Raw genomic sequence first — 14,188 nt, 5'->3', positions numbered from 1 at the left:
GTCAGGGTCTCCCCCAGTCTTGGCTGAAACTGAAACTGTGGACCTGGAGGATTCCAAGCTCGAACCTGCTCAAACTGTGGACCTGGAGGATTCCAAGCTAGTCCCACTTCGGTAATTGGGTGTGTCCCCCACACTCCGTGAAGCAATGTTAGTAGCCATCATGCAGTCTCATCACACCAGTTTTCACTGTTGTTTTACTCAATGGGCTATGTTGAGGTAAACATTTCTCTTTCAGAATACACTTCTTCAGTTCTGGGAGAAGACGGCCAATGCAATGTCCCAAATTCATGAGAGTTTCAAGGGCTATCAGCCGTATAACTTCACCACGCTGAAGGTAAGAGGACCTTTAACCATTCACAGAATTGGAAGTTACATCATGGAAACAGGCCACTTGATCCATCAAGCTTGGGCTGGTGGAGGGACATGGGAAAGGGGACTGAGAGTCTGGGAGCCGGTGCAGATTCGATGGCCAGACTCATGCTAGTGTCCTGGCCTCAACCACCCTTCTTGGTAACCTGTCTAGTTATTAATTATCGCTGGGTAAAGAAATATTTTCTGGCGTCTGACCTGAAATTTCCACTTTGCATCTATAAATTTATGTACTTGTCCTGCTCACTGAGTGCATCCAAAAGTGTTCTGGGTTTACTTTCTCAATCCCTTTTAGAATGTTATATGTATGATATTGAGACATGAAGAATAATGGAGTGTGTTTTATTGTGGAGAAGTTTATTCCAAAGCAAAGGATGCCACTTTGGAAAGAGCTCATTAAACCATATGGAACCACTTTGTTTTTTGTAGTTACAAATTGTATGACTTATGGAATAGACCAGTATCCAATGCAGTAAACACAGACTTTGTTCAAACATTCAGACCAATTCCTGGTTCAACTAAGATTGGAGGGTTCAAGGTATTTGCAGAAGAGGTTACATCAGATACTGGGAAAGGACCTGGATGACGGAGTGAGAGAATTTGCTGAATGGTGTCTTTGCTTTGCTGCATTCCTTTTATGCTTTGATGTTTATAGAAGGAGACTGAGGCTGAGCAGATGATGCCGAACATTTTGTCAGTATGAGTGCCCAGATCGTCATCCAAAGATGGGAAAGCTGCCTATCAGCTCAGTGACACAGATGGGACCCATTAGGTGCATCATCCAAGCAGGATGGTGACAGATTGGAATTTCCTTCACCATGGAGCTAATTTAAAGATACAATTAGTGCAAAGAAAATGGTTTTGATAGGAAACTGAATGGGACTCGGGTGAATGTACAATTTAGGCAATTATACGATTTGTAAAGGTGAGACTTACGTGAGTTTTATTGCATAAATGATGGAATCCTTTTCCTATGGAGTCCCGTAGCGTAGTGATTAGTGCGCTCACCTCGCAAGCTAGAGGACCTGGGTTCGATTCCTGGGCAGGATGAAACCTTAGGCAAGTTTCCTTACTCCACACACCTTTGTTTACCTAGCTGTAGGTAGGAACCCGGTTGTTAGTTGACTGGTGGATTGCTTTCCGGGGTAATAATCCCTACCGAAAAAATGTGATTACTCAAAGCACAACTATTTGTGGGACACTGCTGGGCAAAATTGGCTGCCACGTTTTGCCCACAAAATACACAATCAATCCACTTTACAATATATTCTGTGAAGCAATTTGAGACAACGTGATAAGGAGCTATATCAAATGCAAGTCTTACTATTATTACTTTTTTTGAAAACGCTTCCTCCGCCCCTCCTCAAAAATAACCAGGTATAAACACTGGTAGATAAATTGATACATTTCCAAAGTGCCTTTACCCAAATATGTTCACTATATTTCCTGCCAATTTTTTTCCACCCCTGAAGGAGATTGACTTTTTCCCTCAACTGATTCCATAAGCTCTGGGCCTCATCTAGGTTACTCTTGTGGTAGGACTCCTGGTTGGGAGGACTCCTTGTTGGAGTACATACATGTGTGATGAGCTTGTTTAGGTCATGATAGAAGATGCCTGAAAAGAAATATGCCCATGACACTCTCCCATGCAAGACCTTTTCGATGAGGTATAAATCATGTCTCTAAGTCAATTGGTTATTGCAGTTTGGGCAGACAGACACACAGACATTTCGTCTTTATTAGTATATATATTATATATGTATACAATATTAAGGTCAGAGGAATTTGTGTGGTCACCAGAGAATGTGGCCTCTAGAGGGTGAGTGGATGAAGTGTCATGCGATGCCGACATGTTAGAGCAAAAACAATGGCGCATGTAAAGCTGCAGTTTAAACAGGCTAATTATTTGCATTTTAGACTTCATCAAAACACACGTTGTTGCGGATACATTCTCGAGCTCAATGATACAGACAGGAAGACTTTAAAAGTGTACTGAAGTGTTTAAAGTTTAATAGAAGCCAAGAGTGTTTAAGTGTATCTTAATTATAAAATATCAACACCTGTAAATATTTCTCAATGTCTGGTAGTGTTGGATCCCTTAACTTTCTTTATGTAACAGTATATTGAATGCCAAATATCTGATTGTAAAAGAATAAATAGGATCAGTATCAATAATACAATACAATATATATTTACACAGCACCTTTCACCTCAGGAGGACGTCTCAAAGTGCTTGACACTGCCTGGGAACCCGAGGTAGGGGGTGGGAGCCAAGGGGGTGGGGAGGGGAAATACGGCCAAAAATATGGTCAAAGAGAAAATAGATATATTCTGAAATGGGATATTTCTTGCAAGGCCTGATTTTTTTTGTTATGGGCGGTTGGGGGGGAAGAGAGGAAGGAGAGACAGTTAGAAGGTAATCAGAATTGGAACTTTATTGAAGATCTCTTGATTAGGTTCTCTGTAGTCAGTGCCTCAATCAATGCCACCCATACAAATCTCAGTGACTGGGGAACCACTTTCTGTAGAATTATTATTTAATAATAATCCTTGCATTTGATAATAATCCTTGCATTTGATATAGCGCTTTTCACGTCGGGAGGACGTCCCAAAGCGCTTCACAGAACACACTGTAAAGTGAATTGACTGTATATTTGTGGGCGAACGCGGCAGCCAATTGCGCACAGCAATGTCCCACAAACAGTCGTATTTGTTTCAAGGGCAAGGAATGGTGACCTTTTGTGTACAAATGTTGCTTGATTTCTCTCAGAAATATTCCAATAAGTGAATGATCAATTGAAGTGTTCAGTAATGTAACATCGCAGAGCAGTTTATGTCCAGATTTTGCAAAGAGATGTTGAACCTGAGATTAATCTGGTGGATTCAGATGGTAATCCTCTGGTTTCAGGGCTCACATCCTTCTGGCATTTAATGATTTGTTTGTCTCTGTAATGTGTAGAGCTTACAGGATCAAGTGAAGCACCTGACCGAGGACGAAGCTACCAAGGAAGAAACAAAAGAGAAAGATGGCATAAGCAACGACATAGACAAGTGAGTGACGGGGTCTGTAATGACAGAAAGGGAACTCAGGTGTCAACTTTGCACAGTGGTTGCGCTCTCACCTCTTTGTCAGAAGGTTGTAGTTGAAGTCCCACATCGGGACTTTGAATTCGGGACTTTGTAAGGTGTATTTGTTAGCAAACACAGCAGCCAATTTGAGCACATCAGTGTCCCACAAACAGCCATGAAGTGAATGGACAATTTTTATTTGGGGGAATGTTGGCCAGGACACTGAGAAAGAGAAACTCCCTTCTCTTTTACAATAACGCCACTGGACCTTTAATATCCATTCAACTGGCATACAAGATCTCATCATCCTTGCAGCAAGAGATACTAATGGTATTAGTCATCGGTTGTCTTCATTGAGTGCTGTCAGTAGGAAGAACTGAGATTAATACTTGTTTAGATCATTATCTACATGACTTCTAAGAATCAATGAAATTGGTAAAAATGGTCATGAATAGAATAGCTATTAGTGATTGACATGTATTGTGTGAAGCACTTTGAGATGTCCTCTCGATACTACATGAGTATCGATACTACATGAAGGTAAATTGTTGTTTGTGTATGCACACACAGAATAAATTTGGCCAGCAATCTCCCAGATAAAATTGGGCATTCATTTCATGACTATTTGTGGGAGATTGCTGTACACAAATTGGCTTCTGTGCTTCCCTACAAAATACAGTCATTACACTTCATAGTGTATCCTGTGAAGAATTTTGAGACATCCCCCTGCTGTGAAAGGTGCTGTATTAAATACAAGGATTATTATTTAACTTTTAGACATCAATCACAATTTCGGTTATTTGAACTCTTTAATTTATGTTGTTGCCTATGATTTATGCACTGTCACAAGTGTCAGAAGAGAAGCCAGTAACATAACCCTGTTAATGTGATCGTCAGGGGATCTAATGATGTCCCATTCACCTGTTTTCAGGCTCTTGCTACTAGATGAAGAAGATCAAGTGGAGCCTGGAATCAATGCAGGTGAGAGAATGTGAGATGTGTGCCGTGCTGGCCTCAGAGTAATCTATGGAAGAAAGGTGCAGTCAAGCAAGATTACTCCCATTAGAAAGAAACAAATGCTGGGCACATCCATTTTGTTTTGTCTTCCTAAATGTATTCCCAACTTTGTGTTGAAAGGGGAAAAGTGCTCTCAATAGTGATCAGTGTACAACCTTATTTGCCTACATTCATTGAGTGGGGTCATAACCATTGAACCGATCAGGCATTTTGCGTCTTGCTAGGTTTGATTTGTTTCTAAAATGCCGAACTTACAAATTCCTTCAGCAAACAGCAGAGAAAAATGACTGTTTGTCTGACAGTTATTTTACTTTTTGGCAGGTTTTCTCAAACCCTTGTGTTAACATCCAGCACTGGCCTGACAGTGATCCGAATAGCCATGAGAGCGCTCCCCTTCCTTCTCATTCAGTGTGCAGTGTGGAGGGCAAGAGACCTTTGGAAGGGTGAAAATAATACAATTTAACTTAAGTTCCCCCTGCACTATTTACTATCCATTAATTCCTGGAAGGTTTGTGTGTCATGGTCTCACTTTGTGCTCAACACTAACAGGGAGTGAAGCCCCAGTGAATGGCATGAACCAGCCCATGGACCACGACTCCACACAGCTGTCAGAGCTAAAACCAGTTGGTGACACACAACAGTTCTATGAAATGGGTAAAGCTGATGAGAAATGCGCTCTAATTGTGTTGGTGACGAGTATATCTGTGATCTAAAGCTCTGGAGGAAATGTCAACAATTACAGTTTTGTGCCAGCTGAATAATATGATGTTTACTAGCTGATTACTTTATACAAAATAACAATTTGGGTAAAGTATGCGCACCTTTAACTTAAAAATGGAGGATCAGGTGGTCTCTGGGGACTGTGCCCAAGGCTTGTTTTCAATCCAAACCGATAAGGTGAAAGTTTGAGCAATCACAGTCCAGTTAATAAGGGGTTTGTAGCATAGAACACTCTTAATTTGGCCCAGAATTTACTCTGAGATTGAGTGGCCCACACGACCTGAAACATGTCACTTTGACGCGAGCGGCGAGGTTAGAGTGGAGACCTTGGGTGAAGCGCTGACTTGTGCGCGCCTGAAGGTCGGTGTTTCAAGCGCGGAGACACTATTTCAAAATCTCCCACCTGGATCAATGGCCGAAACCACCACGTGACATCACTTCCGCACGGCGTTTTTTAACCCTCCACAGGCTCAGTATTCCTTTTTTATTTCTATTTCTCACCTCTTCCCTGACCTCCTCATTTTCCAACCCCGTCCACCATCTTCATCCTTCTCTGGTTTTGGTCCAAACAAAGCCATGAGTGCCATCCCGCCTCTCTTCCCTCTGTGCTGTCTCCCCGAGGCCCCGCCATGCCTGTGGGCTGATCATGTTCTGCTGAACCGTTTGCTCCCAGTCTCCGCAAGCGTGTTTTGTCGTCCGCCCCCCCGTCTCCCCCGAAAATGCTCCCCCTTCTACTCCCCACAATCCTCTACTCACAATCAGTCCTCTCCCACCACCTTCCCCGCCTTCTCTCTCCTGGACTCCATCACTGCCCCCCTCTGCTCCAGCTTGGGCATCCTACGCCAGGCCCGTATCGGCTTTCGGCGATGGTTGTCCCAAAGCAGCTGCCCAATCAGCTGCTCTCCCCACCTCCAAACTCCTCCTTCCCTCACCTATATCCTTACCCTTCCAAACTCCCACCCCCCACCCTCCATGGTCATCTCTCCCCCAGAGCCTAAAACCCACATTATTCTCCCTCCAAAGCCCTCCTCCAGCTCACATTTCTCTACAAAATGTCCGCTCCCTTCCAATACAACCTTCACGATCCATGATTTCATCCTGGACGAGCATGTCAACATTCTTGGGCTCACAGAAACCTGACTGTCTGCCGGTGACCTGGTCTCCCTGATCAGAGCCAACCTCCCTGGCTACAGCTTTCACCACAACCCCCACCCAAACCGATGCTCATCTCCCAAATTTCCCTTGCTCTATCCCCGTTATCTCCAGCTCCTTCCCCTCTTTTGAACATTCAACCGTGTACCATCCCTCCCTCCTTCAAAATTTATTTATTGTCCTCCCAAACCACCTAGTTGCTTCATCCCTGACCTCTCCTCCCTCCTCTCATCCCTCTGCATTGAATGTAATAGGTGATTTCAACCTCCATCTAAACTCTGCTTGCCCCATATCCTCTGACTTCATTGCCCTCCTCTCCACACTAAACCTCACACTCCATATAAACTCCCCGACCAACAACTGTAGCCTTTTGTAGCCAAACAACTTTTGGCGGGCGGGCCTTCTGCCACTCTGCCCCCACCCTCTGGATCTCCATCCCACAATCTCTCCGCCTCGCCCTCTCCCTTGCCTCCTTCAAGCCCATCTCAAGACACTCCTCTTCGACTGTGCTTTCGATCACCCTGCTTCCCCCCCTGCCCTCCACCATCCTGACCCCAGCTCAAGTCCCAAACTCTGACTATCCAACGCCTTGGGATGTCCTCCTGACGTGAAAGGCGCTATACAAATTTAATTTTGTTGTTGTTGTAGCCACCCCCTCGACCTCGTTATCACTCACGGCCTTGACATCTTTGATTTGTCCATCACAGACAAGGCCATCTCAGACCATTTCCTCATCTCCCTCTCCCGTATCCCCCTCCGCTCTTTGAAGCCCTCCACCATCTTTTTCTGCCCTTGGAAAAAGCTTCCATCCGAGTCACACACGAACACTCTTCCTCAGATCTCGTCGTCCTCTGACCTTCAACCCGCAGCGATCCTGATGCAGCCATTATCCCATCACACCATACTGTACCCCCATCACACCAGTTCTAGCCAGGCTCCACTGGCTCCCTAACCCCGAACAACTCGATCTTAAGATCCTCACACTCGTCTTCAAATCCCTTCACCCCCTGGCACCTCACTATCTCTCTAACCTGCTTACTCCCCAATCCATTACCTGCTGCCTCTGCTCGACTGACTCTGGCCTCCTGCATGTCCCTCGTGCCCTCCGTTCCACCATTGGTAGATTTCATTCCCAGCCACGGCAAAACTTTGGGCAAGTTTTCTTACTCCACATGCCTCTGTAAGTCGGAACCTGTTTGATAGTCGATTGGCGGATCGCTTTTCCGGGCGGTAATAAACCCTTAAAAAAAAATTTGGTCACTCAGTCTACGACTGTTTGTGCGTAATTGGCTGCTGTGTTTCGCCCACAAAATATACAGTCACTACACTTTACAGTATATTCTGTGAAGCGCTTTAGAGGTCTTGAATACGTGATAAGGCACTATATCAAATGCAAGGATTATTATATATTAATGTAATATTATTTTGGTGAGCTGCTCCCAAGCTCTTCTGCACCAACTGCTAGTAGTTTAAAAGTTTTGACATGTTATTCCATGTCAGGATGTATAAACACATCCTGTTTCAAGTCTTGTGGTTTGCTGTTTCACGTGTCCGTAAACATCTCTCCTCCCATGCCCATTGGTGTTCAATATCAGACCGTGGTTGTTAGTCCCAGCAAATACTACCTATGGAGCAGTAGAACAGGCAATATCTGTTAGCACTAGTGAGGTACGTGTGCACTAGTGAGGTACATGTGTAGTATGTGTGAACTGAGGTTTAAAACCTCCTGTTCAATGTGATTTGGGTATATATTGTAGAGTTTGTCACTATAACTATGCGCTATGGCATGGTTAATTTTTGTATTGAAAATTTCTCTTTCATGTAAGTTCTTTGTTTTAAAATAATTATGATTTTGATCATTAGATTATTTACTAGCCCTTCACTGTAACACTGAAATACCCAGTTCTTCATTTTAATACTGTATATCAGTGCCTGGACCCCTGCACTGCGCCAGCCTCCTTGGGGGTATTCAAGCGGGTCTCCTTGGAGCTGAACTGGCTCCAAGGTGAAGTGTTTGGCAAAGAACTGTCAGAGTCAAGCCAGCCCTCTGTGGCTTTCTCAGTAGTCCTGAGCCAGGCAGATCCACAGTGCTCCAGGGCTCATCGGCATGAATCGGAAAGGCACACGTGTCACTGGGGGCAGGGAATAATCCGACTCAGCTCCTGTTAACTCTAAGCCACTCACCCGACAGGTAGTGATATCAATGGCACGCCTATGTGGTTTTAGCTGGTTAGACTCATCAATTACCCCCAACCCGCATTCGGGTCCCCAAGCCTTGGCTCTTGCCAACCTACGCTTAATACTTTCCAGAATTGGGTAAGCAGGACGCATACCTCTATGGAGAGAGAGTGCATTCCATTCCAATAATTTATCTCTGGAATTTCCACGTGTTGGTGGAATGCATGGAATTCTCAGTGGATACTCTTATGCATGGATACTCTTAAGTTTGAATACTGGTGATGGGTTCCCGGATGTGTCAGACATCCGGCTAACCGAAAACAAACTGCTCCAGTCCAAAAAGACCCTCTTTTTAGTAGGAACTCATCAGCATTCAAAGCCGAACAGTGACATCAATATTATCAAAAGGCCTTCCCAAATTACCCACTCTATCCTCTCCCCCCTGTTAATGTCTTTATTTCTGAACTGGGCTGGAATCTCACACTCAGGGTGGTTAAGACTGGAATCCTCTGCCACTGTTCAAGCGGAGTCTTTCAATTCCTTTAAAAGGGAATTAATTAAATGCTTGCGAAATAGTAATATTAAAGGAGAGGAGCAAGCAGTAGAGTGGATTAAACTTGGTGGCTCATGTGGAGAAGAATACCAGTGCATCGATGGGCTGGTTCTGTGCTGTGACATACAGTAATTCAGTTGCCTTTGGTTTTTGTCCCAATAACAACATTTCACAGTCTGTTATTAGCTGCCTCTTGGTGTAATCAAAACCTTCCTGATTCTGTTTCTTGTGTTCTGTATGAGGGGCTCTCCCCAACTAGTGTTTCCATTCTCATGAAGGATTCTTCTGAAAGTACTGACTCGTCTTTCTCTTTCAGATGCTGATCCACCTGCTTTTACTGATAAGCCCAGTGCATTCAGTAATGACTGTTCTCCTCTGTTTTCAAGTGCCTAAGGACTTGCTGGGCGATACATTACAAAGTGATGACCTGGAGAAGAGTGAGCTGACATTCTTAAATGACCTGCTGAATCCTAACCTAGGTGGCCTGGATGATTTCAGCCGGGAGTGGCAGAATGTGTTTGAGAGCTCAGGGCCTCAGCCGGTGTCTGTAGCTGAAGCAGTGGGACCAAACCAGGCTGACCCAACAAGTGGCTTCCTGCCATCCCAGCTCTTCGAACTCAGCCACGACACAGGGGGAGCTTTCATTGGTGAGATAATTTCATACAGTAAAACCTCCTTTTGTATATCAGTGGAGTTTGATTCTGAATGCATAAGAATTGTGGCAGCAGACCTTTCATAAGTAACAATCAAGATTTTTAGTGAATAGTTTAGAACTGTTTAGTCTGCTAACAGTTTTATAAATTAAAAGCTTTTTTACTCCCTACTGTGCTTTCCCATGTCACATTGCAGCTGATTGGAGTGGAGTCCTGTAGCTCAGTGGTTAGAGCACTCGCTTTGCAAGCGAGAGACCTGAGTTCAATTCCAGCCAGGGCGAAACCTTGGGCAAGTTTCCTTACTCCACACACCTAATAATAATCCCTCCAAAACCAAAACCAATAATAAATTGGTCATTTTCAATCTACGACTGTTTGTGGGACATTGCTGTGCGCAATTGGCTGCCGCGTTCGCCCACAAATATACAGTCAATTCACTTTACAGTGTGTTCTGTGAAGCGCTTTGGGACGTCCTCCCGACATGAAAAGCGCTATATCAAATGCAAGGATTATTATTATTGCACATTGTGCTAAAGATGGGGTTCCCAAGCCCTGCTGATTTCCTGCTCTTCCTCTGGAAAGTGTTAGGCCTTTCCTTGGGTCCTTCCCTGTGCCCACGAGTGAGTCCTTTGTGACTGATCCATCCCATTTATTTTGTTTACCATGTTCAAACTTTCACCCCATAATTGGAGATGCTTTTAGACCCATGTCTCTGACCTGAGAGTGTTCCATGTCTTACTACCATCCACTCCCTAAAACATTTGCTTGTTTAAAACCTTAGTGGTATGAATTGGATACTGAGTGAGTAGCTATGCTGAAGATGTCCAGAACTCATTGTTCAGCATAGATGAGGAAAAGTGCTTGCTGGTCGGTGGTCTACATTAAGAGATGGAATGTTCAATTTTTAGGAGTCAGCCTGGCTCAGTTGATAGCACACTCTTGTCTTTGAGTTAGAAGGTTGTGAGTTCAAGCCCCATTTTGGGACTTTGAACTCATAGTTTAGCTTGAAGCTCTAATGCAGTGTGGGGAATGTGCTGCATTGTCAATAGGTGATGTCCTGTGGATGAGACATTAAACCGAGGTCCTGTCTGTCTGACTTGAAAGAACCTATGCACTATTCGAAATGTGAAGAGTTTCTCCTGGCCAACAATCCATCTCAAATAAAAATGGTAATTTCATAGCTGTTTGTTTGTGAGACATTGCTTTGTGCAAATCAGCTGCCATATTTGCTTACTAAATATATAGTATTACAAAATACTACCTTTAAGATATATCCTGTGAAGTCCCTTTGAGGTGTCCTGATGTGAAAGGGGCTGTATCAAATATTATTATTGTTATTGGTGCAAGCCTCTGTCTCTCTGGAGGAACATGATGTATTTTATATGCAATATTATTGCCAGGTTGGACTGATCCGCCCACACTGCAGCCAGAGTCCATGTTGCCACCAGAGCCAACAACTCCATCGGTGCCTCTCCAGAACCTACCAAAGATCCCACCCAGAGGTAGGAGATATGAGATACTGGAATGAAGATAAATATATCAATCTATAGTGTTAAGCATTTAGTGAAAAAGTAATGTTTATCAGAAACATAACATAATAACAACACAAGATTACATTTGTATAGCGCCTTTCATGTCGGGAGGACGTCCCAAGACGCTGAGCTCCTGGCAATGCATTTTGGATATTAATTCAGTCTCTTAGGATCTGTTTCTGTTCATTCAACCACCTTGAAGACCTTATAGAATCGAACAAGGTCACTTCCACAGCCACCGTATTATGGATTTCAGCCAAACACTTCTTCTCTGTATTGGCAGTTATTCAAGTTTTATCATATGCTTCCCAGCTTTTCATAGGTAGGGGGTGGGTGAAGAAGAGGATGCTTTCATTAACAGGATAACTGATGCATAAGAGGGTGTTAGAAGTGTTGCATCAGCTGCCTGGGTGGTACGTTAGTGGGAGGAAGGGATATATCTGCAGGATGAGTGTGAATGATGGTGGGGGTGGGAGAATAGTTTTGTTTGAGTTAAAGGTGAGGTGTTGGTTGTTATCTATGGGATGGGCACCCCCAGTGTATGCATGTGGGAAGGGGTCTTTGTGGCTTTGGCTGGTGTGTCGGGTGTGGGTTCATCCACAGTTGATACCGTAGATTTAATCTGGTTCACTGTAAATAATCTGTGGAAGGAGTGTGGGCTTGTTTGGCAAGCACTCTTCTCTCACTCCATGCATTGTTTTGTGTTTATTCGTAAAAGTGGATGGTGTGACTGAATGGTGAATGAGAGCTTATTGATAAAAATCACTTAAGATATTCCCACAACAACTCTGCAAAGTGTCATGGCATTGTGTCCAATATTTGAATGCAATATTGCATTGTCTGAGTCTCTTGAGTTTCTGATTTTCAATCAGCCTGAGTTTCAATCAGCTTATATGCCTGCAATTGCTGGACAGTGTTTGTGTGCAAAGGGTTTGAGACAGTTATTAATAATATCTTTGCTCTTTCCTACAGCCACAAAGGGCAATGCAAGGGACAAGTCTGCCTGGTTCAGTTTGTTTGCTGATCTCGACCCCCTCTCTAATCCAGATGCCATCGGTCGAGCAGATGAAGAGCTCCTCAATGCCTGAGGGGGAATAAATTATATGATGAGCTTGTTACACACTACTACATCTATCAATACTGCACTAATTGTGAAATATACTTACCAAAACACTAGGTTATCAACTGGAAGAATGAGAATCAAAGGGCCTTTTGAATATAAAACGGGGGGTGGGGGGAGGAAAATACAATCAAATGTTACAAACAGTGCCTCTGGAATGTGGCACCAGCTTGTCTTTGACTTCCCAAATTGCAACCATCTTTCCTGGATGTTGCACACAGTACTTGTTGACTTCAGGAATGGCTGTAAGGTTCCAATCTAAAACCTGAGTAGTTACACAGCGCATTTTAATGTGCTGACTGCTGATTCCAGGGTGAAAATGAAGTCCGTTCCCTGTGTGCTCAATCGTTTACAAGCGAGTGCCTCTATTTAACACTAAGTTCTCCAGGCAGCACTCATAGAACTTGCACAGGGAGCAGAGGTGATGTCCAGAATAGATAGATAGCATTAAGTTCACCTGTAGCATATGTGTATGGGGGAAGAGTTACACACTCACCAGTAATGTGTGTCTAACATATACAATGTTTGGGGAGAGGGGAAAAATAAATTTCATAAGCAAAAATTTGGGGTGTGTTGAAGCAAAATGTGAAGGGGAAGAGACAGGTATATCTTTAAATGTGCAACTACTGTATTCAAATAGAAGTCTAGGATCCATCTCCAAGTTTAAATATTTGCCTTTCACTGTTATACTACTTGCAACTGAAGTAGTAAAGTTCATGTTTGTTTTAATTAATTAATATCCAAACATAGACAATGTTACAGATTGCTATGTTAATGTGTCTTCTGTCACCAACTGACCAGTTACAATGAGGACTTACCCATCAACAGTATGTTTGTTGTCCTTTGAGATGCTTGAAGATCATATCCAGACTTCAAGACATTGTACCATCAGCAACACAAATGATTTTCAGTAACCTCAGTCTATTAAATGTGTCACAGAAACAGGGCCCAGCAACCCATGAATTGTCTCAAAACCAATGGGCACCAGAATGTTACTTTCTCATTTTTGATGTAGTGCATTATCCTCTGGAAGGGGAGGTTTCTTTGATTGAACTGAACTTGTGGGGGCAGGAGTGTCCTCCCAATATCCCATTTCTGAAGGGAGTGATGGGATCTGTGGAACACCCGCAGCCCTTCTGCTCCCTTCCTTACTGTTACACTGTAAGTGTCAGAGAGCATTTCTGCCAAGTTCATTCCCACACACGCACTTTCCAGCAGCAGGTCAATGAGGAGCAAGTTAAGAATTTGCCCTCCCAAGCCCAGGAGGTGTTGAGATTAACCAAATTAGGTAATGCAAAAGATTTGTTCAGTTCTGGACAATGTAATGACATCAAGATTGGCTCATTTGTCCTTCGTCAAAATTAACGTGTTTCTTTTTTGATCCATTGAAAAAAACACTAACATTAACCAGAACTACAATAGTGTTTTTAATGCAATTTAAATTTTGTCACACTACAAAAATAATCGCTCACCTTTGGGTTAAGCGGTCCTCATTCATCTGCCAGTCTGTTGACCCCCTAATGGGAGAGAAACATTTCAGCAGCTGCCAACAGTGTACCAATTCATAGTTTATTTCTGTTGGCAACACCATGTCTATTGTGTAAATAGGGGAGAGCAGAGTTGTGTTTTACAATGAATACTCGGTAGCTGTGAACTCACAAATGAAGAAATAATTCTTACTTTGTAATTTAAATGCATACAGTGTGTAAAAAAAAATGCAAGTCTTGGCCCAGGAATGGATTAATGTTTGTATTTTGTATTGAAGGGTTGTCTGGAAACATTGCCTCTTTCTTCTATTAAAAGTCAGCAATTCTCTAATGTAAAA

General features: G+C 43.3%; 1 protein-coding gene across 2 annotated transcripts in view; it reads left to right on the top strand.

Annotated features, from left to right (window-relative positions):
• ical1 (islet cell autoantigen 1-like) overlaps positions 1–14,188 on the top strand; it is a 41,410-nt gene extending 27,222 nt beyond the window's left edge. For both annotated transcript variants that reach the window (XM_042336194.1, XM_007905892.2), the window contains exons 8-13: positions 236–334; positions 3,329–3,420; positions 4,370–4,419; positions 9,445–9,705; positions 11,112–11,213; positions 12,216–14,188. In XM_042336194.1, the coding sequence (XP_042192128.1) occupies positions 236–334; positions 3,329–3,420; positions 4,370–4,419; positions 9,445–9,705; positions 11,112–11,213; positions 12,216–12,331 (720 nt within the window). In that variant the 3' untranslated portion in view covers positions 12,332–14,188. The remainder of the gene's footprint in view (positions 1–235; positions 335–3,328; positions 3,421–4,369; positions 4,420–9,444; positions 9,706–11,111; positions 11,214–12,215) is intronic.

The sequence above is a fragment of the Callorhinchus milii genome, unplaced genomic scaffold (assembly GCF_018977255.1).
Source record: "Callorhinchus milii isolate IMCB2004 unplaced genomic scaffold, IMCB_Cmil_1.0 Scaffold6, whole genome shotgun sequence".
Taxonomy (NCBI): Eukaryota; Metazoa; Chordata; class Chondrichthyes; order Chimaeriformes; family Callorhinchidae; genus Callorhinchus; species Callorhinchus milii.
The sequence above is the reverse complement of the archived record's forward strand: the minus strand, read 5'-3'. Positions and strand labels throughout refer to the sequence as shown.